At 44.5% G+C, this 22,759-nt stretch overlaps 2 protein-coding genes across 9 annotated transcripts in view; one reads left to right on the top strand and one right to left on the bottom strand.

The window, feature by feature from the left end:
- The window catches only part of FCGBP (Fc gamma binding protein), a 51,179-nt gene extending 31,861 nt beyond the window's left edge, over positions 1 to 19,318 (top strand). The window contains exons 13-20 of the mRNA XM_034423527.2: positions 1,604 to 2,199; positions 2,678 to 3,242; positions 5,489 to 6,081; positions 9,204 to 9,774; positions 12,669 to 12,868; positions 14,625 to 15,002; positions 16,464 to 16,750; positions 18,771 to 19,318. Coding sequence (XP_034279418.2) covers positions 1,604 to 2,199; positions 2,678 to 3,242; positions 5,489 to 6,081; positions 9,204 to 9,774; positions 12,669 to 12,868; positions 14,625 to 15,002; positions 16,464 to 16,750; positions 18,771 to 18,780 — 3,200 coding nt within the window. The 3' untranslated portion in view covers positions 18,781 to 19,318. The remainder of the gene's footprint in view (positions 1 to 1,603; positions 2,200 to 2,677; positions 3,243 to 5,488; positions 6,082 to 9,203; positions 9,775 to 12,668; positions 12,869 to 14,624; positions 15,003 to 16,463; positions 16,751 to 18,770) is intronic.
- Positions 15,557 to 22,759, bottom strand: part of LOC117669319 (IgGFc-binding protein-like) — a 39,093-nt gene continuing 31,890 nt past the window's right edge. For all 8 annotated transcript variants that reach the window (XM_087876401.1, XM_087876406.1, XM_087876405.1 and 5 more), the window contains 2 exons: positions 22,014 to 22,050; positions 15,557 to 20,379 (listed from right to left, as the gene is read on the bottom strand). In XM_087876401.1, the coding sequence (XP_087732527.1) occupies positions 22,044 to 22,050 (7 nt within the window). In that variant the 3' untranslated portion in view covers positions 15,557 to 20,379; positions 22,014 to 22,043. The remainder of the gene's footprint in view (positions 20,380 to 22,013; positions 22,051 to 22,759) is intronic.

Genomic DNA, 22,759 nt, shown 5'->3' with positions numbered 1-22,759 from the left:
CATCTTCCCAATCATTCACCCCTAATCTACTGCTCCAATTCAAAGAATTTCCCCCCTCCCATCCATCTCCTAGGGGACATTATCTCCAGCTAAAATAAGTAGATGACAGGCAACCGTCCCATTGCAGACACTTGCGTTCTCCTTCTCATGTCAGCACTAGGATAAATGCATCTTGACGTGCTGACAGTCAGCCCATTCAACAGAAAGCAAGTGTCTTCCTGTTTTTTTTTTAAAAAAAAAAAGTTACTGAAGAGAACAGAATAAAGTTATAGAAAACTCAGCAATTGGCAAGATTCTGTTTAGAATCCAGTTTATCATTCAACTAGTTAAGCAGAGGCTTTCTTTAGTGAGATCTCTGGGGAATCAGGCTGGCTGGTTTTTCTCTGAACTGGTATAGATTAAATGTCCAGGTGGCCTCCATGTGAACAATGCTGTTATATTAATATGTGAGATTATATGTAATATAAGAACCAGTTTGGTCTGGTGTTTAAGGCATCAGCTAGAAACCAGGAGATGTGAGTTCTAGTGACATCATAGACTTGAAAGTGACGGGATGACTTTGGATCAATCACCAGGAGTTTGTGAGTTCTAGTACTACTTTAGGCATGAAAGCGGCTGGGTGAGTTTGGACCAGTGGTGAAATCCATATTTTTTTACTACCAGTTCTGTGGGCTTGGTGGGCGTGGTGTGGCTTGGTGGGCACATGGCTTGGTGGGCGTGGCAGGGGAAGGATACTGCAAAATCTCCATTCCCACCCCACTTCAGGGGAGGGATACTGCAAAATCCCCATTCCCTCTCCTCCTCCTGGGGAAGGATATTGCAAAACCTCCATTCCCACACCACTCTGGGGCCAGCCAGAGGTAGTATTTGCCGGTTCTCCAAACTGCTCAAAATTTCTGCTACTGGTTCTCCAGAACCTGTCAGAACCTGCTGGATTTCATCCCTGGTTTGGACCAATCACCAGGAATCTGTGAGTTCTAGTCCTGCCTTAGGCGTAAAAGCTGAATTTGGCTCACTCTCTCTTGGTCCAACTTACAGGGTTGTTGTTGTTGTGGGGAAAATAGGAGGAAGGAGTATTAAGTGCCTTGAGATATTTATGAAAATAAATTATTAAAATTTATAAAAATAATAAAGGCACGTTAAAAAGGGAAAGAAAAGGAAAGAGGAGAGGGGAGGGGAGGGGAGGGGAGAGGAGAGGAGAGGAGAGGAGAGGAAAGGAAAGGAAAGGAGAGGAGAGGAGAGGAGAGGAGAGGAGAGGAGAGGAAAGAAGAGGAAAGGAAAGGAAAGAAAAGAAAAAAAAAGGAAAGTAGAGGAGAGGAAAGAGGAGAGGAAAGGAAAAGAAAGGAAAGGAAAGGAAAGGAAAAGAAAGGAAAGGAAAGGAAAGGAAAGGAAAGGAAAGGAAAAGAAAGGAAAGGAAAGGAAAGGAAAGGAAAGGAAAGGAAAGGAAAGGAAAGGAAAGGAAAGGAAAGGAAAGGACATGAGCTGGTTGGTAGAGTTTACTGCTGTTGGGTAGGCCAGCCTTGCTGTGCAACTCTCACTGGTGCCATTGGCATTCTGTCCGTTCAACTTACTGAAAAGTCCTTACTTTCCTCCTTCTTTCCAGCTTTGCCCTGTCCTGAGAACAGCCACTACGAGGCCTGTGGAAGCGCCTGCCCAAACACTTGCTCTCAGCGATTGGCTTCCGCATCCTGCAAGATGCCCTGTGTGGAAACCTGCCAATGCAACGATGGCTACGTGCTCAGTGTAGATCAATGTGTCCCCGTGGGGAGTTGTGGCTGCACCTACAATGACCTCTACTACAAACCGGAGCAGGAATTCTGGGGGGATAAGAACTGCACCTCTCGCTGCAGGTGTGACCCCAAGATGGGCATCGTAGTGTGTGAGCCAGCCAGCTGCAAGGCCAGCGAGATATGCAGAATAGAAAACGGCATCCAAGATTGCTACGCCATCAGCTTTGCCACGTGCACAGTGATGGGGAATCATCACTATGCCACTTTTGATGGGCGGAAACATGACTTTACTGGCACTTGCCTCTACCAACTGGTCGGCTTCTGTGCCAAGGATCCTGCTCTCACGCCATTCGCCATCAAGATCCAGAACAGCCAAGGCAGGAAGATCTTGCCCTTCTCTTCTCTTATGACCTTGGAAGTCTACAACATGATCATTACCATCAGCCAAGATCATCCTGATACAATCCAGGTAAGAGGCTAGGCTAATACAGGTTGTCCTCGACTTACAAACATTTGTTTAGTGACTGTTCAAAGTTACAACATCACTGAAGAAAAGTTATCATACGTATGACCCAGTGGTGAAATCTAAAATTTGTCACTACAGGTTCTGTGGGCGTGGCTTGGTGTGTGTGTGGGGGGGTAATGTGACTGGCTGGGCGTGGCCATTTTTTTTTTTTTACTTTTGAAACCATTTTTTCTACAACCTCTTCGAAGAGGTTGTAAAAAAATGCTTTCAAAAGGCTCTGACGATCCCAGCTGCATTGCCTCAATTTACCTACTTCGGAAGGATGGAAGGCCGAGTCAACCTTGAGCCTGGTGAGATTTGAACTCACACTAATTGCAGGCAGCTGGCAGATAAGTGCTACATAACAGCACTTAGTCCACTGCACCACCAAGGCTCTTCATTTCGTTTTCCATTTTGACAATATTCTCTTCTCTTCCTGTAGGTTGATGGAGTATTAGTGGACTTGCCCTTCTACTATGAAGACAAGATCCAGGCCTACCTTAGTGGAAATCATCTCCTTATCAAGACTCAGTTTGACCTTTCCCTGATCTTCAGTTGGAATAGACTAGTCCACATCACCGTTCCTGGCAGCTATCTCAATGTGATTTGTGGTCTCTGCGGTAACGGCGGTCAAAAACCTGGTAGAGAGTTGACCATGAAGAATGGGGTCCCAGCAGCCAATTTTATCCAGTTTGCCGACAGCTGGAAAGAAGGAGAGAGCCTTGGTTGTGTGAATGGGTGTACCAGCAACTGCCCAGGCTGTAGTGAAAATGAGAAACAGATCTACAAGAAGGATCGCTACTGTGGGGTCCTCTCCAGAAAAGATGGACCATTCAGGCATTGCCACAAAGCTATCGACCCAGCTCCTTACTTTGATTCTTGTGTCTTGGATGCCTGTCTGTACAAGGGCCACCAGAGCATCTTGTGCAGTGCCATTGCAGCCTACGTAATGGTGTGCCAAGCACGGGGCATCCAGATTGAACAATGGCGGTTGGCCTCCTTTTGCAGTAAGTATTAGAGCGGTATTTTTCAATCTTGGCCACTTTAAGACCTGTGGACTTCAACTCCCAGAATTCCCCAACCAGCCATGGCCAAAGTTGTAAGAGAGATGCTTTCAAGGGAAGGTCAAAGAAAGAAGCTAACAAACAATCCTTCTTGTATATGGAGATTCTCAATCATCCAGGTCATGGTTGTCCCAAAGGTGCTTTTTCAAGAGGCAACTGGACTTTCTGTTTTTTTTCTTTGAAGGCGTTTCGCTTCTCATCCAAGAAGCTTCTTCCCCCCACCATCCAGTCAGAGCTGAAGAAGCTCCTTGGATGAGAAGAGAAACGTCTTCAAAGAAAAACCAGAAAGTCCAGTTGCCTCTTGAAAAAAAGCACCTTTGGAACAAACAATCCTTCTCCAAACCAAACTAGATCTGAAAGTGCATTTTTATATTTTTTAAAATAAGTATAACATCAGCCAGAGGGGAAATTTACCATTGGGTGTAAGGTGAGTTTATCCTTTCCTCCAGTGCTCTGATACTTGTGAAGAAATTTCCCTCTTTGAAGGTGTTATCTGAGAGAGAGAGAGAGGGAGGGAGCATTATTTATTTAACCACTTTTGGCCCGCCTTTCATTGAAAGTAATCCCAAAGCAATGTACAACGAATCAACTCAACAAATCCTTCTGTTTAATGTTCTTTCTGTTACAAAGATGTGGGACGCGGTGGCTCAGTGGCTAAGATGCTGAGCTTGTCGATCGAAAGGTCAGCAGTTCAGCGGTTCGAATCCCTAGTGCTGCGTAATGGGGTGAGCTCCCATTCCTTGTCCCAGCTTCTGCCAACCTAGCAGTTCGAAAGCACGTAAAAAATGCAAGTAGAAAAATAGGGACCACCTTTGGTGGGAAGGTAACAGCGTTCCGTGTGCCTTTGGTGTTTAGTCATGCCTGCCACATGACCACGGAGACGTCTTTGGACAGCGCTGGCTCTTTGGCTTTGAAACGGAGTGGGATTTGGGGGTTCTCCAAACTGCATAGAATCTTAGCTAGAGGTTCTCCCGAACCCTTGTGAACCCCCAGAAGCCCAACCCTGCCACTGCACCACCACAGCTCAGCACCCGGTTCCTCCCCCCTCCCCCTCCCCAGAAACCTCTTAGGGAGGCCCAAGCAAAGCATCCACCGAAACAGCTTTGCAAAGCAACATGGCCTTCTCACTTCTTAAGCACAGATAGAGTGAATATAGTCTCACCCACCGTCAAATAGTCAAAGTGCCCTCTGCAGTTCTGCAGTTTTCAGGCAGCTGCCAACTTGAGGGAGAAGCGATGGTTCAACTTTAGCCCTGTTTAATTTAACCGGAGTGTGAGATGCTTTGCACAGGTCTGGCAAAAATCCCGCAAGCTGTCAATCTTGGGAGTCCTTCCTGCAAAGTCAACACGGATCCGATTACATGAAGGGAGATTCTGGTTTTGTTTCAGTTGCTATTTATAAACTGATTTCACACACCGCACTAAGCTGTAATGGAGTTGGCTCACTTTGGGCTTCCTGCCTTATCTGAGTCCATATACATTGTTTGTAGATTGTGAATTGTGGCTTAGTTTAGCACTGCGTTATTGGAGCTAGGAATGAAGGTTTGGGAGGTACATTAGCAATCAACTGGTCCACACACATCCCCGGCAATATCCTCTGCCCGATGCAGAATCCACTATTCGAGTATTTCAAGAGACAATCATCTGGCCATTATGGAGCACTATCATCAAAAGGGAGGCTGCCACCTTTCAAAATAGTTTGTTCCATTGGTGAGGAGCTCTTACGGTTATGGAAGGTTTCCTGATGTTCAACTGTAATTGAAGCTTCTTCAGCTCTGACAGGATAATGGGGAATGGAAGGATAAACTTCCAAGTACTTCAACGACCCTCTAAAACAGAGGTCTTCAAACTTTGCAGCTTTAAGACTTGTGGACTTCAACTCCCAGAATTCTCCATGCTGGCTGGAGAATTCTGGGAGTTGAAGTCCACAAGTCTTAAAGCTGCCAAGTTTGGGGACCCCTGCTCTAAAAGGATGCAAATGACCAGCTGTCTTGCAAAAAATATAAATCCTTCCATTCCTCACAGTCCTGTCAGAGCTGAAGAAGCTTCTTGGATGAGAAGCGAAAGGTCTTCAAAAGAAAAAAACAAGAAAGTCCAGTTGTCTCCTGAAAAAGCACCTTTGGGTCAACAAATCATAGTTAAACAAACCATATGTGCACCCCCCCCTTAATATTCCACTGTTTCTTTCAGGTTTTTCCTGTCCCCGTAATTCTCACTACGAACTCTGTGGAGATGGCTGCCCGGTGACCTGCCATGGCCTCTCAGCCCCCGATGGATGTGTGACATCCTGCAAAGAAGGCTGCTATTGCAATGCCGGGTTTGTCCTGAGTGGAGATGAGTGTGTCCCAATAGGAGAATGTGGTTGTCTGTACCAGGGCAGGTATTATAAAAAGGGCGATGAATTTTACCTCAGTGCTTCTTGCCAAGACAAATGCCGTTGCGGAGAAAATGGCGCCGTAGAATGTCGGAAGGTCATCTGTGGGCCTCAGCAGCAATGCAGGATTGAGAACGGGAAGCAAGCTTGTCACCCTCGTGGCAATGGCAAATGCAGCGTAACCGGTGGAAGCCACTACCTCACTTTGGATGGAGAGACCTTCAACTTCCTGGGGTCTTGTTCTTACACTTTGGTCGAAGTCTGCGGCAAGGATCCTGAACTGGTCCAATTCTCCGTGGTGGTGGAGAACGAAAGCAATCGGGAAGGCAAAGTCATGCCCAAGGCGGTTGTCATCACTCTTCGAGGTTATGTCATCAGACTTGCGAGAGGAATGACTTGGCAAGTTCAGGTAGGTCCTGTGTCCTACCCAGGAGGTCTGTTTTTTACCCTCCCTAGGCACCGGAGGCTTGAGGAAAGCCTCTGGGAGGGCGAAAACAGCTTCCCCCAGGCTCCGGAGGCCCTCCGCAGGCCAGAAACAGGCCAGTTTCCAGACTTCTGGACCTTCCAGGAGGTCCGTTTTTCACCCTCCTCAGGCTCTGGAGGCTTTCCTCAAGCCTCCAGGAGAGCGAAAACTGCTTCCCCCAGGCTCCAGAGGCCCTCGGGAGCCCAGAAACAGACCCGTTCCCAGCCTTCTGGACCTTCCAGGAGGTCTGTTTTTCACCCTCCCCAGGCTCCGGAGGCTTGAGGAAAGCCTCCTGGAGGGCGAAAACAGCTTCCCCCAGGCTCCAGAGGCCCTCCAGAGGCCAGAAACAGGCCTGTTTCCAGACTTCTGGAACCTGCAATAGGCCCATTTTTAGCCCTCCCGGACCCTCCACATAGCCCCTGCATTTATCTGGAATGATGAATGGGCTGCATGGAGACTCCTGGGAGGGGCAGGGTGGGAAGGGCCAGGCAGGGGTGGCATTTGGGGGTTCACTGAACCTTGGCTAGAGGATTGCCCAAACCCTGCTGAACCCCCAGGAGCCCACCCCTGGTGCAGTGGTTAAAATGCAGTTGTCAGCATTCTGAGTAATGAATCCATTCAAAGCAGAACTCTGAGGCAAGTAAATTCCTCTAAGAACAAGTTTATTGGGTACATCATATCGGCACAGCCAGTGAAAGCCAACTCTGAAAGTTCCCTTAATTAAGTTTTCCCTTAATTAAAAGGTTAATACTTCCCTAGTGTCATCAGTCACATTGTCCAATGAATATGGCTGGCAGTCTCCTCTCCTCCTTCACCAGCCACCTGTTACGATGACCTTGGTTCCCACAGGAAAACTTCTTATTTTGACTGCAAGCTGGGCTATCTACTTCCATCCCTCCCCTTCTATCTCAGGCTTCATGGCAACTGTGAGGCAGGACAAGATGGCTTCAGCCAGGTTCACTTCAGAGTTGACAGCGGTATTGCAGGCTAACTCTGCCCATAGCAAGCAGTTCGATCCTGACCGGTTCAAGGTTGACTCAGCCTTCCATCCTTCCGAGGTCTATAAAATGAGGACCCAGATTGTTGGGGGCAATAAGCTGACTCTGTAAACTACTTAGAGAGGGCTGTAAAGCACTGTGAAGTGGTATATAGGTCTAAGTGCTATTGCTAAACTGCGAGGATGCTGTTGTACATGTCCAGGTCTAATCGCTTACACTTAGATGATGCTTAGCTTCTGACCCTGGTATAAAGAATCAGAAATGAATCCATGAAGGTTGAGTGAGAAACCTCGTAAGAAACATCCACTCCTGAGATATTCAGGCCCTCTCAAATTTGGAACCCGCTCCTTACTTCTGAAGATGTCCAGCATTTATCCAGCATCGATAGCACGCACCTTGTGGTTCTAGCAATTTCAATTTCCCACAGTCCCACATAGTGATCCCGGTGCTAGGAGAGGATTCCCATGCTATTTATCATCAATGGATGCTGATTTTATCTGTTCGGGTAGCAGCCCATTCATCAGATTTCAAGACTTGCAGATTGGTAGAGTTTGTCTCCCTCTTCTGTCGATTTCCTTTTTCTATCTACTACTTGCTGTTTCACGGAGCTAGGAAGGCCCGTTGTGCTTCTTGGAATCAGAGATTTCAAGGTCATTTCCATGCTGGAGATTTATAGCATCTTCTCAAGTCATCCAACCTTAGTTGTGCCCAAATAACAGTAATGCAGACAGGCCCTATATATCACTTCAGTGATGGCTGAGTGATACTCCCTAAGACGCTGTAAATGAATAGTGCAGAAACGGCTGAAGTTGTATGAAAGAGCTGAGTACAAATGGCCTTTCTAAATTCTGCGAAGCATCTTGAGAACAGCAATATAAGGGAGACAGATTCTTTAAATTCCTCCAGGGTGAGATTTTCCCCCTTCGTGAAGAAAATTGCACTGCTAGTAAAAAAAAAAAAAAACCTTTAAAATGGGAGGAGTCCTCCCATCATGTCTTTCTCTGAAATTTAAACGTTGCCGGAATGCCGGAGAGAGGATTGTACAGTGAAGGGCAAAAGATTCACACATATGCCAGGGTTATCTCACAGCAAATTAAATGCACGATTACCATCTTTCACCCACCACAGTTTCAGTAAAATGCTCTTCTTCTCCGAGAAAAAAAATAAAAAATAAAATCAAGTTTCCTTCCTTGAACAAAATTAGAACTTTGATCTAACTCGAACTCTAACCTTAACCCTAACCTAGATCAAGCTATTTTTCTGTGGCTGACACTAATGAAAAAAATGTTATTTGTTCTTTGGAGCTAATTCAGTTGTGTTTTTGCTTCCCCTTGGGAACACGTGAAGGTGGGTTGTGTCTATCTATTCAAGACAGCCAGTTTGGTGTAGTGGTTAAGGTGCCGGCCTAAAAACCGGGAGACAGTGAGTTCTAGTCCCGACTTAGGCATGAAACCTGGCTGGGTGACTTTAGGCCAGTCACTCTGTCCCAATCCAATCCATTCCACAGGGTTGTTCTTGTGGAAACGTAGGAGGAGGTAGATGTATTATGTATGTTCAACCGGTGGGGCTTCAAAAAGTTTAGCAAGGGGTTCTCTGCCCAGTTGCTGGGTGGGTGTGGCCATGGTGGGTGTGGTCTAGCCTCCTGCACCACGGCGGGGAGGTGTTTTTGCCCTCCCTGGGCTCCGGAGGCTTTCCTTGAGCCTCCGGGTGGGTGTTTCCAGCCTTCCCGAACTTCCGGTAGGGCCGTTTTTTGCCCTCCCCGAGCCTCTATGAGCCCTGCACTTACCTGCATCCAAAATGGGCTGCATGGGGACTCCTGGGAGGGGTGGCGCAGGGTGGGAGGGGTGGGGTGGGCCCAGCCAGGAGTGGGATTTGGGGGATCTCCGAACTGCACAGAATCTTAGCTAGAGGATCTCCCAAACCCTTGTGGACCCCCATCAGCCCACCCTTGTGCTCACCACTTCGAGTTACTTATGAAAGTAATAAAGGTGGAAGAAAGAAAATCTAAAAAAATACTAAATCTTCACGTCAGTTAAATCTCCCATGGATTTTTCTCTTCTTTCTGCATAGGTGAATGAAGAAGCCTATACCCTGCCACTCGTGATAAAGAAAAGATCAATTTTAATCCATCAAGAAGGGAAGAATGTTCTAGTCCAGACCGACTTTGGTTTCAAAGTTCTCTATGATTTTTCCCAATTCATCCTTCTGATCATCCCTAGCACCTACCAAGGACAGGTATGTGGCTTGTGTGGCAACTTCAACGGGGAGAGACGAGATGAATTCCAACTGCCTGATGGAACCAGCACCTCCAACGTCACCACATTTGGAGCCTCCTGGAAAGTGTCAGCGGGACAGCTCAGGTGTTCGGATGACTGCAGGCAGAACTGTCCCTCTTGCAATGCTGCTCAGATCAGGCCGTATCAGGTGGAGAGTTCTTGTGGGCTGATCAAGGCCCCCTCAGGCCCTTTTGAAGTCTGCCACCTCCTGGTGAAGCCTGAAGGGTATTTTAATCTCTGCCTGTACGAAATGTGTGCTGCTCACGGAGCCAAAGAAGCTCTTTGCCGAAGCCTTCAGGCATATGTAGCCGTGTGCCAAGCAGCTGGAGCCACTATCAAAAGCTGGAGGACAGCCGCCTTTTGCCGTGAGTTGAGAAATGGACCTGCTTCTGCTATGCTCAATCACTGATCTAGATCTGTTTAGGATCCTTTTACTCCTTTGCTTATCTCTCTCATTCCCTCATTTATCCTGAATATCTCTAGAACAGGGGTGTCAAATTCAAGGATTGGGAGCCGGAGCCGGCCCGTGAAGTACTTAGATCTGGCCTGCAGGGCCACCCTGGAAACAACGGTGGACCGGCCTATGGTGCTTCTGCCATTGAAAATGGGCTCCCGAGCGCCGTTTTCAGCTGCCACAGTCTCCTGCAACCTTCTGCCAGTGAAAACGGAGCTCAGGAGAGCTGTGCACGGCCCTCCCAAGCTCCATTTTCACTGACAGAAGGTTGCAGGAGGCCATCCCAGCTGAAACAAAGATCGGGAGCCCGTTTTCACTTAGCAGAGCGATCTGGACACCACAGGTGCCCCCAATGCCTGAGTGACGTCAAGCTGGCCACGCCCACCCTGGCCATGCCCATCCCGGCCCCCCAAGGTCAAACACAACCCTGATGCGGCCCACAATGAAATCAAGTTTGACACTCCTGGTCTAGATGTTAAGAGTGTTGCCTTCAAATTCAGGAAACTCAGGTTGAACCCCATTTCAGCCCTAACATGGAACCATCCCTTCATCTAAACTACCTTTGGGTCCTCAACTTATGAACATTTACTTAAGGACTGTTTGAAGTTACTACGGCACTTAAGAAAGTGACTTATGATTGTCAAAGTCAAAACCAAAGCCTTTATTGTCATTGTACATCATGTATACGATGAAATTGGTTTAGCCTCTACTGGTGCAGTCCATACAAGAATACAAGACAACATGAATAATATAAAGAAATAATATTCATAATAATATATGAATATTCATAATAATATATGAATAATATAAAGAAATAATCCTTATACAAGTAGTTAGGGAAAAAAACTAGTCATACGTTTCCATATGTACATCATATTCTGTGCAACATGTATATTACTCTGGTGTATGATCTTATATCATGGTATATACATATTACACACCTCACTGGCACCAGTGATTGGTCCTCATACTTACAACTGTTGCAGCATCCCGTCGCTCACATGATCAAAATTCTGGCGCTTAGCATCCAGCAAGTATTTACAATGGTTGCAGAATCTTGGGTCATGTAATTGCCACTTGCAATTTTCGGGAAGGGTGGTGGTTTAGAGATTTCCAACAAGGAAAGTCAATAGAGGAAGCCATATTTGCTTAAAGATTGCATAATTTGCTCGACAAACATGGCAAAAAAGTCATAAAATTGGACACGACTCAGATAACAACCACATCACTTAGCAACAGAAATTCTGGTCTTAGTTATGGTCATAAATCGAGGATTACCAATAGGCATTAAAAAAATTAAATGGGGTAGGGGAAGAAAACCATATAGGCAGTGGTGGGATGCTGCCGGTTTAACAACCGGTTCAGTGATTGCGCACTTCGCAGTTTTACAAATACAACTGTGTAAAACACAGTTTTACAAATCTGTGTTACCACTTGGGAGTAAAGTAGCTGAGGCATGGCAATCCGCTCTGCCGTGCCAATCAGCTGAGAAGATAAAGGTAAGTAAAGTGCAGGGGCGTGTGGGTGGGCTGATCTGATCGTCGGAATGAACCGGTTCGCTCCCAGCTGATCGTCAGAGCTACCGGTTCGCCCGAACTGGTCTGAACCGGCTGAATCCCACCCCTGCATATAGGCAGTCCTAAAACTAATTTTGAAAAGATGCTTCAATAGAATACACCTTTTACACCTGATACAACTCTATGATCTATAAATTTTATTTATTAATTGTTACTTATCTATTTAAACATTTAAATAGCCACCCAGCTTGTGCCAAACTCTAGGCAGCTCACAACCACATCTACGTACAATAAAATCCAAAATATTAAAATGAAAAGATTTGGCACCTAGCTAAGCTTTCCTATGCAGCCCACAAGAGGTTCATCTCACAAAACTCACCTTATTCCAGGTCTTGAGTGCTTTTCAAAAGGTTAAAAGAGTTTAACCTTAAAATTATTTGATGACATATAAGTGTAGAAATCGATGAACTACTTTTTTCTTATTTGTTACTTACCTTGCCTTCTCTGCCGGATTTATCTTATCTGTGATATGACCAGCTCAGCCAATGGCAGTCTAATTTATCTTTGCTTTTCACCTTTCTCTGAAGGCATAAAGATAGCTTAGCTAACCACTATTTTAATATGCTAAAGAGCCTCATTATCGTCTGTTCATTTAGCACTGAGGATCATATTTTCTGTGATCTATTGGTATCTTATGGGAGATGGAGATGTAGCAAACCTGTGGTATCATAGTCAAGCTCAACATCTGGTGACTATATGGACAAAGTTATCATTTTCTTCGAAGACATTCCAGTATGGACATCCTCAGAGGTGGTATTCAGCCGGTTCGGACAGGTTAATCCGAACCGGTAGAGGAAATCGTGGGTGCCCCCCCCCCCCGCCCTGGCTCTATGCCATCCTATTTAGGCATGTTTTTGAGGCTGGGCGCATGCGTGCATGAAGCGAGCGTGCACATGTGGGGCGAACCGGTAGTAACTTAATGTGAAACCCACCCCTGGACATCCTATATTATTATTATTAATAACACCCTCTTCTTTCTTCTAAGTGTTGATTACATGAAAAGGAGAAAAGCATCTCTTACTAAAGATAGAACCTGATCTCCTGTGGAGAGTTTTGAAATTAGGCTTAGGATCTCATTAAGTTAGTCAATTTGACCACATTAGATAATGGCAATGTTGAGGTTCATCCCCTATTACACATGCAATTAAGCTATCTCTTTCCTCAAAGCATGAAAATCATGGACACTTTATATTGAAGTTCTCTAATTCTGCTTTCCTTCTTTCCTCAGCCTTAACTTGCCCACATAACAGTCACTACGAGCTGTGTACCAGATCCAGTGATTTTACCTGTGCTGGTCTATCTTCTCCAATCCAATGTACTGAGAAATGCTTTGAAGGCTGCCAGTGCAATGATGGCTACATTTCTGATGGGGAAAAGTGCATTTCCCTGGACAAATGTGGCTGTGTACATGAGGGACGCTACATGAAGGTTGGTACCAGAACTGTTCTTAGCTGTTTCATGAATGTGCAGAGCAGCGGTGAAATCCCCCCGGTTCTATCCGGTTCGCCGAACTGGTAGCACCGGCGGCAGGAGACTCCACCCAACCGCCAGGACATCATTATGTCCCCTTTTTTACCATCTGTGCATGCACAAAAGAGGTGTGCATGCGTGTAGCATGTGCACGCACAACACGCTCCCGTTTCCGAACCGGTAGTGAAGGTAAGTGGATTTCACCGCTGGTGCAGAGCTATAGTATATATAGGGAGGCAGGGAATGTTGTGGGTCCCATCCCCTAGGGAGATACACCTGGTGGGACCCAGAAGAAGGGCCTTCTCCATGGTGGTCCCCTCTCTCTGGAACATCATCCCCCCAGAGATTAGAATGGTATCCACTCTAGCACTGTTCTGGAAGGCACTGAAGACCTGGTTCTGCCAGCAGGCCTGGGGAACCCAGAGCAGGATGGAGCCCATTAAATGGCTCATGTGAGGTCCTGTCACTTAGGTAGTGGGGTGGGGGTGATTTTATTATAGTTATTAATTATATGACTCTTCTTTTATTAGTTTTACTGTTTTATATGAGGTTTTATATTCTATAAGCAGCCTTGGGTCGCCATGTGTGAATAGGCGACAATATAAATTCCCTAAATAAATTCCCTAAATAAATTCCCTAAATAGTGATGCCAAGAGAAGAGGGACCAGAAGCTCTTCTGCTCCGATGCACACACACTAGGGGGGTATAAAAATATTGAACTGAGATGCTGCAAAATAATTAACTCGGCATTTCCTGTTTGCAATCGACTTGTCCTACAGTTTGAGAATCTGTCGTACCCCAGTCCTTCATTTGCCTGTGCATTGAGATGGGCCATAGGTCTTAAATATGCAAAACTCCAATAATGCTTCAATAATTAGAAGGGCTTCTTTTCCCTACTGGAAATTGACAGAGACTGCCACATTCTAGACAGAAAAGGTGTGTGCAGAGTTAGTGTAATGGAGAAAGGATACAGAAAAGCATCGCTGAATTTATTTCTTGATATGCCAGAAAGGGATGTGGTGGCTCAGTGGCTAAGACGCTGAGCTTGTTGATCGAAAGTTCAGCAGTTCAGCGGTTCGAATCCCTAGTGCCATGTAAAGGGGTGAGCTCCCATTACTTGTCCCAGCTTCTGCCAACCTAGCAGTTTGAAAGCACGTAAAAAATGCAAGTAGATAAATAGGGACCACCTTTGGTGGGAAGGTAACAGTGTTCCGTGTGCCTTTGGCATTTAGTCATGCCAGCCACATGATCACGGAGATGTCTTCGGACAGTGCTGGTACTTTGGCTTTGAAATGGAGATGAGCACTGCCCCCTAGAGTCGGGAATGACTAGCACATATGTGCGAGGGGAACCTTTACTTTTACCTATGCCAAAAAAAAAAAAAGCACTTTTAGATTAGGGTTGTCCAACCTTGCAACTTTAAGACTTGTGGACTTCTGTTCCCAGCATTCCCCAACCAGCTGTATGGTTGTTAGGCTGGCTGGGGAATTCTGGGAGTTGAGGTCCACAAGTTTTAAAGTTGCAAGGTTGGCTAGCCCTGGTTTAGATGGACAGGCCATCCCTTTAAGGGTGTGTAAGATTAAAATGTCAGCTTTTTCGATGTTAGGTGAAATCTCTATGTTTATCTGACAGAGATTTTTTTAAAAATCCTTTCTGAGATATTGAGATATTGATATTTATGAATTATTTTTTGTTTCGCTGCGTTCTGCCATAGGCTGAAGAAAGCGTTCTCTCCGGGGGTTGTTCGGAAAATTGCATCTGCCATGCGTCAGGCCAGCTCACCTGCAATAAAACCAGCTGCCCCCAAGGGAAGGTTTGCGCCCTTCAAAATGGCCGACATGGTTGCTTCAAGCAGGAAGCGGAATGCCACCTCAGTTTAGAAGCAGAACTGACCACCTTTGATGGTGTCTCTGGGACAATACTTTATGACGGTGCCTATGTGATGGCCTCTCTCTGTGACGAAGCAGCCCAGATGTGGTTTCGACTGGTGGTGGATTTCAGGGGCTGCAATGGTAAAATGAGCTCAGTTTCGGCCATCTACATCTTCTTCCAAGAGGCTGTTCTTGCTGTCAATCAAGACAAGGAAGTTTGGGTAAGAAAGTTTGAGTTGGTGATTCTTGGTGCTGTAAACAAAGGAAACTTGTGGTGGAGTTAAACACCTTAATGCAGTGTTTCTCAACCATGGAAGCTTTAAGGTATGTGGACTTCAACTCCCAGAATTCTCCATGCTGGCTGGGGAATTCTGGGAGTTGGTCCACATATCTTAAAGCTGCCATGGTTGAAAAACAATGCCTAACTGAATTTGAATTTTGTCCCAATGTGTACACGGTAGGCTATTACAGGTGGTGCTCAACTTACAACCACTCGTTTAGCGACTGTTCAAAGTTACAATGGCACTGAAAAAAGTGACTTACAACCTCTAATCATACTTGCCACCATTGCAATATCCCCATAGTCATGTGATCAAAATTCAGATACTTGGCAATTGATATATATTGGCGATAGTTACAGGGTCACATGATCACCATTCATAGCCAGCTACCTCCAGGCAAAATCAATGGGTATGGCCAGATTTGCTTAACAACCACATGATTCACTTAACAACTAAAAGCAGAAAAAGGATCATAGAGGGAATCAGGCACAATTGTGGTCATAAACGGAGGACTATCAGTATTTATTTCATTTCTTTAAATTGTTTATACGGCCACCCATCTCACCACAGTGACTCCGGGTGGTGTATAAAGACTAAAACCCAACAATTAAAAGAATATTCCATGGCACGCTTGGTAAATTATACTTTCCAATCATTATGTCTACCTGAAGAAAAGAACAATCTTACTTCAAAAACAAGTACTTTCTACTGTCACACTATTTTTGCTGCTCAGGAGAAGGCTTGCCCCAAAGACTTTGCCTTGTTGTGAAGAAAGTTAATTATCCACTCAATTTCTGCCTGTAAATTTGATGGAAAATTCTGGAAGGTCTGATTGTGCCCAGTTCTAGTTTGCCCCCCCTCCCCCGTTTTTTGTTTCGTTTTTTTTGGGGGGGGGATTTTGAAGGTGTGCTTTGTTTTAAAACTGTATTGTGTTTATTTTAGGACTCACACATCATTTTTATGTTACTTTCTGTCACAAAACAGCATTCATAATCACAGGGGTTCTGAAGGTGACTGAAAAGGGAATGTGTGGGATCATAATCACCCCATCCCTGAGTTAAACCTTCCTTTAAATTTTCCACTAAATATTAACAGAAATGGTTTAAAGACCCACTGTGAATTCAGTGTATTGGTTAATGGGTATTAACAAAGAAAAATGAATTAAATCTTCTGTATTTTCAGATAGAAATTTGTACAGGGAAGCCATTTTTAATTTCATACAATTAATGTCCTCCTTTCCACTTATCTTTTACCTCTAAAACAAACACAAGGGCAATTCTGGCTAATTTTGCTATCACCTGCTCTGATTAGACCATTTCCCCCAGTTTTGAACTCTGACCCTCATTTGAAGATGTAGCATTTCAATAAACTTAACATATCCCACGATCATTTTCTGTTCAGGTGAATGGAAAAAAGGTGAAACTTCCAGCTTCCCTTTTTAAAACCGTGTCTGTGAGCATCGCCGAAGATGTTGTCACAATTAGACATGGAACAGCTCTTCAGGTTGTCTTTGACCTCAAAGGAGAAGTATCCGTGAAGGTCAAAGACAGCCTGGCAGGCAAGCTATGTGGATCCTGCAGAAACTTCAATGGTGACCTCTCTGATGACCTCACGCTACCCGATGGACAAGTTGTAGGAGACATTTCTGAGGTGATTGATGCATGGAAGGCCACAGACTTCATCCACTGGTAAGTTAAAGCTTTAGTCATTTATTCTCTGATTTAGGAGTGCACAGCTGGAGTGGTGTTTTTTTTTTTTTTCCTTGTCCAGAACTGTGTTCCCATTGGGACAATCTGTTAAGAATGCATGCTATCAGAGTGAAAAACAGAGGTTGGCGTGGGCAAAATGAAATATGAATAGAGAAAACTATTTGTCTCTCTTTGGGGCAATCTTTCTCTCACTTTTTTTTTCCTGCTCTCCCTATCCAGTAGCTGTCTTCATGCAAAAGGCCAGGAGCCAGAGATAGGAAATAGAGATAGAAGATAGAGATAGAAAATAGAAGATAGAGGAGAGAGAGATGAGAGAGAGATGAGAGATAAAGTTGATGGAGAGACAGAGATGAGAGATAGAGATGATAGAGAAATGATATAGATAAGAAATAATAGAGATGATAGAGATAGCCATGAAGACAGAGATAGATAGAGATGATAGAGATAGCAATGGAGATAGACAGGGATAGAGATGATTGATAGATAGGGATGAAGACAAAGAGGATAGAGATAGAGATTTATTTGCAAGGGCTTTCAAAACTTAGCTGAAAGGGAGGCAGTTTTCCTATCCAATTTACTTGCAGCGGTAGACCAATCTTTTCAATTAGAAATAGCCAGAAGGCAGCCTGTCACCCCAGAAATCCACAAAGAGCCTTCAACAATGCTAAAAATGTAAAGCAATGAGTCTAATTGTAATGAGCTCTCCAATAACCCATGAGCGTATGTAATATGGTATAGGAAATGAGATACCGCAGATTCAAATGCATTAAAGTCTAAGTTTCTGGGCCCAGATCAAATGATGTTTAAATAAGCTTGAAACTGCCTTAAATTCAAAGTGTCGATCTGCATATAGGAGGCATGGATTTTTTTTTTTCTTTTGATGGCATTGAAGCAGCCATCCATGGTCAAATCAATACAGTTCGATATAATACTCAATGAGTCTAAGTCTAGCAATCTCCATATTTTTCAAAATCTCCATTAAATACTGTTCCATGCTTGATCTTCTTGATCTGGTTTCCTGATTTTTCTGTAATGTTGCTCTTAGATCTGGAAAAAAATTGTGGGTGCTTTCTTTTTAAAATTTAGGATGTAGGTATTGTGGTCCGCAGCTGCCTGTGGAGACAGTGAGACAGTGAGGAGGTTGGGGAGGAACATAGGCCAGTCCTGGAGTCTGGGGAAGGCTCGGACGAGGGCTCTGCGTCAGAGGCAGAGAGGGGGCCAAGGCCATCTGGGAGTTATGTGCTGCCTCCTGAGCCTCCAGAGTCAGATATCAGCGAGGCAGAGGAACAGGGGGAGCCTGTTCCCAGTGCGCGCATGTGCAGAGCTGCCAGAAGGCAAGAACAGTTAAAACAAAAGTGACGACTCGGGAGTAGGGCTTGGAGATCATTGGCCCCTCCCATAAGACATAAAGGAGGAGCAAAAGCACATGAGCCTTTGCAGGAAGCAATTTTGTTCATTCTGGTTGGTTTAAATTCTGAAGCTGCGTTTTGACTCTGTGCTCCATATGACCTTGCAAAGCTAATTGCCAATTAGGCCTTTGGCAGCATGTCCAGGGAGATAAAGGTGGGTGCTTATCAGCCTTATCCCGAAGGACTATGGCAGACTTCTTTCAGACCCTTTACAAACTATTTGTGACTCATTACGGGCTGTGAATGAACAGAATTCACAGCTGTTGAAATAAAAAGAAGGTTCTTGGGACTAATTGTGTGCTTTTTGCTGTCTCACAAAGCCTAGATCACAACACTGGGTGCTAACTGAGGCCAAGATCGCCTCAGCACCATCGTCCCAAAGAAAGTGGATTTCCAGTAGCTTTTTGTCTTGTTTTAAGATACTTTTTTTATTCAGGTTGGCTTTGGGTTTGTAAGCTGTTTTGGCTGCTTAGATGCTTTAACTGGGTTCTTACCAATATTAACCCTCTTGAATATCACTTATAGCAAGAAAGAAACTGTGGCTATGGAGTCGATAATAATCCAATTTATTTTTTCTTTCTCTTTTCTAGCAAGCAATAATTCAAAAGGTCGATCCAGTCCATCAACCTCCACAAGTGACCATGGCTCTCTGCTGCTGTGCCCTTAAAGATGCTTTATCTGCAGTGCCCCAAGAAGGCATTATAAAAACCCCAAACTGTGTCAATAAAATATCTATCTATCTATCTCTATACCTGCAGAATTGTTTCTGGAGAAGTCATTCTGTCCACAGATAGCATCCTGGGGCTGAAATCATGCAAGGCTGCTGATTAGATTTCTTTAAAAAAAATATTAAGGCACGATAAAGAGATAAATTGTGCTTTCTAGTTTATAAGGTCTAAAAATTGAAATAAAGTATTTCCTCTGGACCAGAATTTTGACACCACACAGCTCAGTAATTAATAGCTGATAGCAAAGGAGTCATTAAAAGAATTAAGAATTGCTGCTTTGGAAACAACTGATGAAATGAAATTTAAGCTGTGTAAATGGTTCAATTTTTGGAATATTTTTGTTCCTGATGCTTGTACATATGCATTGTTTTGATTTTTCTGTCCTTCCATCCAATAAACCTTTGTGACAACTTTTGGGAAGAAATCAGTATGGCTGATAACATACTATAATTTCACCTTCATGACTTTTAAATGTTTCATTGGAATGGTAGTTTGGAACTGAAAGCTTTTCCTCATAGTAACTGCTCAGATTTTTTGCAAACCATGATCAATGGATCAAGCACACTGATTGTTTTATTTCCATTTGTATGACACATGGGGTGGATAAGGATTTTGTTACCCCACCATTTTTGATAGTCCAGAGGAGGCAGGATACTCACTGGATGTTGTTCTTTATTTTTTTGTTATTGGTCTGCTGAAATTTGGGCTCCGATCACTTTTGGTGTTCCTTACTGATTCCCTCTGTTCCTGTTGCATTTAAACTGCTTTATCAAGGATTGGGAAGTGTAAAGTGCCCTAATCCAGAGATGAACATCCGATAAACATTGGGTGTGCCAAGGTAAATACATATCTGACACAGAAAACACCTTTTAAAGGCATTCCACCTACATAGTGAGAAGAGAAGAGTGTGACAAGATTGAGCTGATGGCACTGGTGCTTTCCAAGATGTGGTGTGTGTGTGTGTGTGTGTGTGTGTGTGTGTTGCTTTCCAAGATGTGGTGTGTGTGTGTGTGTGTGTGTGTGTGTGTGTGAGAGAGAGAGAGAGAGAGAGAGAGAGAGAGAGAGAGAGAGAGAGAGAGAGAGAGAGAGAGAGATAGAGAGAGATTGGTGAATAAAGGCATTGAGTCTGATTCTGGCTATTATTCACCCCATTCTAGAAATGTCATTAAGTGGTAAAAAGATGCCTAGCCTTCTCTTGCTATAAATAGTTCTATGTCCGTCCACAATGTTCTCTGCACAAAAGCACATAACTCTGATAGTAAAGTTGGTGGCAAGGGACTTTGGTCACAGTTTCAGGATGAGTCAGTAAATGGCGGTGGAATCGGGTAGTAGACACTTTCTGAGTAGTGGGGAGGGAGTAAATATTGTTCTGTCATGCTCCGTTGAGGTTCCTTCCTAGTAAGTGACATCTGAAGAGGCCTCGTGGCAAGGGAGGGATCACAGCCGGCCTGTCCTTAGAACGGGAAGCAATCTATTGGGAAAGAAAGAGGATTTAATGCTACAAAATTATGGCTGGCTCCCACCCAGTCTGATCTAACTGAGAATGTTGTGCTGATGGCGAAAAAAAAAAACTAGGTTTGCACCAGAGGTGGGTTTCAGCACATTCTGACCAGTTCTGGAGAACTGGTAGCGGAAATTTTGAGTAGTTCAGAGAACTGGTAGTAAAAATTCTGTCTGGCCCCGCCCCCATCTATTCTCGGCCTCCCAAGTCCCAGCTGATCAGGAGGAAATGGGGATTTTGCAGTAACCTTCCCCTGGATTGGGGAGGGAATGGAGATTTTACAGTATCGTTCCCCTACCATGCCCACCAAGCCACCCCACAGAACCGGTAGTAAAAAATTTTGAAACCCACCACTAGTTTGCACCAAGCACCAGGCTAAGGCAGTGGTGGGATTCAACTAATTTAGCAACCGGTTCTCTGCCCTAATGACCGGCTGGGTGGGCGTGGCCATGGTGGGCATGGCCAGGGGTGTGTGACAGGCAGCACTCGGCCTCCTGCACTCCCCGGGAGCAAAAACGGGCAGCGGGGGGCACATCACCCCCCATGCCCTGTTTTGGGCCTAGTAGGCCTCCCTGCAGCCTCCTGGGAGCAAAAGCGGGCCGCGCTGTGTCACCCCTTCCCCCACGACCTATTTTGGGCCTAATAGGCCTCCCTGCAGCCTCCTCGGAGCAAAAATGGGGCACGTGGAGACTTCTGGAAGGGGAGGGGCAGAGCCAGCCAGCATTTTAACAACTGGTTCACCCGAACTGGCCCGAACTGGCTGAATCCCACCACTAAGCTAAGGGTTTTATGTGAACACTACCCCTACAATACAAGAAAGAAAGAAGAGGATTCTGGGGAATGTTGTATTTGCCTGAGTTTTCTCCCACCATGTTTAGAAAGATTAAGCTAGTGTCCAATGAAATCACATTATGGACGAATGCATATTCCTCAGCAATGGATATGGCATATGGTAACACAGTTGTTCATTTTGAACCATCGGTGTTACTTCCATCCCGGATATAACGTAATCCCCTCTTCTCCTTTAAATATTGCATATGTGTGTGGAGATACTTCACACAAATACATTCAGAAGTACTTAAGAAAATGAGTTTGCATAAATATATCAACGATATCAAAGGACTTATAGCGTGTGTATTAATTTATAATGCTTGCTTGCTAAAAGCAATAGCTTTGCACATTTTGGGTTCTGAGTATGCCAGTGGGGTACCAGATGCGGAGTTCCCACTGGCATTCACAAAGCAATTTGCCCTGTTGAAGATAAAGCTTATGATAAAAGGTTCTTGTAGTTCTTACAGTAGACAGACAGATGCTTATGGGAGTCTACAGGCCATTAAGATGATAGCAATCTGCTTATTATATGCTACTATTTCATATGGGGATTCTATTCTTGACTACCGGACTTAATAATTGATTGCATATTAATATATCAAACACCAAATGTATTCTCCTGGGTATCTCCTGCTACCCATTCCATCATCTTTTGTTTGAAGAAGACTTAAGGAGGAAAAATCAAGCCCAAAATCTGATAATTCAGATACGATATCTCTGTAATTCAGATTATATCCATGATGGAGCAACTTCTAATTTGGAGAATCACTTACCATTCAAAACAGCATCAGTTCTCTTGGGAATTAGTAACTGTGGAAAGAAGCAGAAGACAAAGTTATGGCGCAGTGATTAGAATGCAGAATTGCAGGCTAATTCTGCCCATAGCCAGTAGTTCGATTCAGACCGGCTCAAGGTTGATTCAGATTCCAAGGTCGGTAAAATGAGGACCCAGATTGTTGCTGATTCTGTAAACTGCTTAGAGAGTGCTTTAAAGCACTATGAAGTGGTATATAAGTCTAAGTGCTAGTGCTAGTGAAGAAAAGGACCAGGGGAGACATGATAGCAATATTTCAATATTTGAGGGACTGCCACAGAGAGGAAGGGGTCAACCTATTTTCCAAAGCACCCAAAGGCCAGACAAGGAATAATGGATAGAAACTGATCAAGGAGAGATTCAACCTAGAAATAAAGAGAAATTTTCTGACAGTGAGAACAATCAACCGATGGAACAGTTTGCCTTCAGAAGTTGTGGTAGCTTCATCACTGGAGATTTTCAAGAAGAAATTGGACTGCTATTTGTCAGAAAATGCGTAGGGTCTCCTGCTTGAGTGGGGGTTGGACTAGATGACCTACAAGGTCCCTTCCAACTCTGTTGTTCTGTTCTGTTTTGTTTTGCTGTTGCTATATAGAGCTAACTTCTAGGAGTTCTTAGAAGTCTCTTTTCACCAATTCACTATGAAGGTTCAATCTGAGCCTGCATATTTCCTATTTTGGAAGACTAAGTACAGGAATAGAAATT

Source organism: Pantherophis guttatus, chromosome 10, assembly GCF_059756535.1.
Source record: "Pantherophis guttatus breed Tessera chromosome 10, ASM5975653v1, whole genome shotgun sequence".
NCBI lineage: Eukaryota > Metazoa > Chordata > Lepidosauria > Squamata > Colubridae > Pantherophis > Pantherophis guttatus.
Note: the sequence above shows the minus strand (reverse complement) of the source record. Positions and strands in the feature narration are given on the sequence as shown.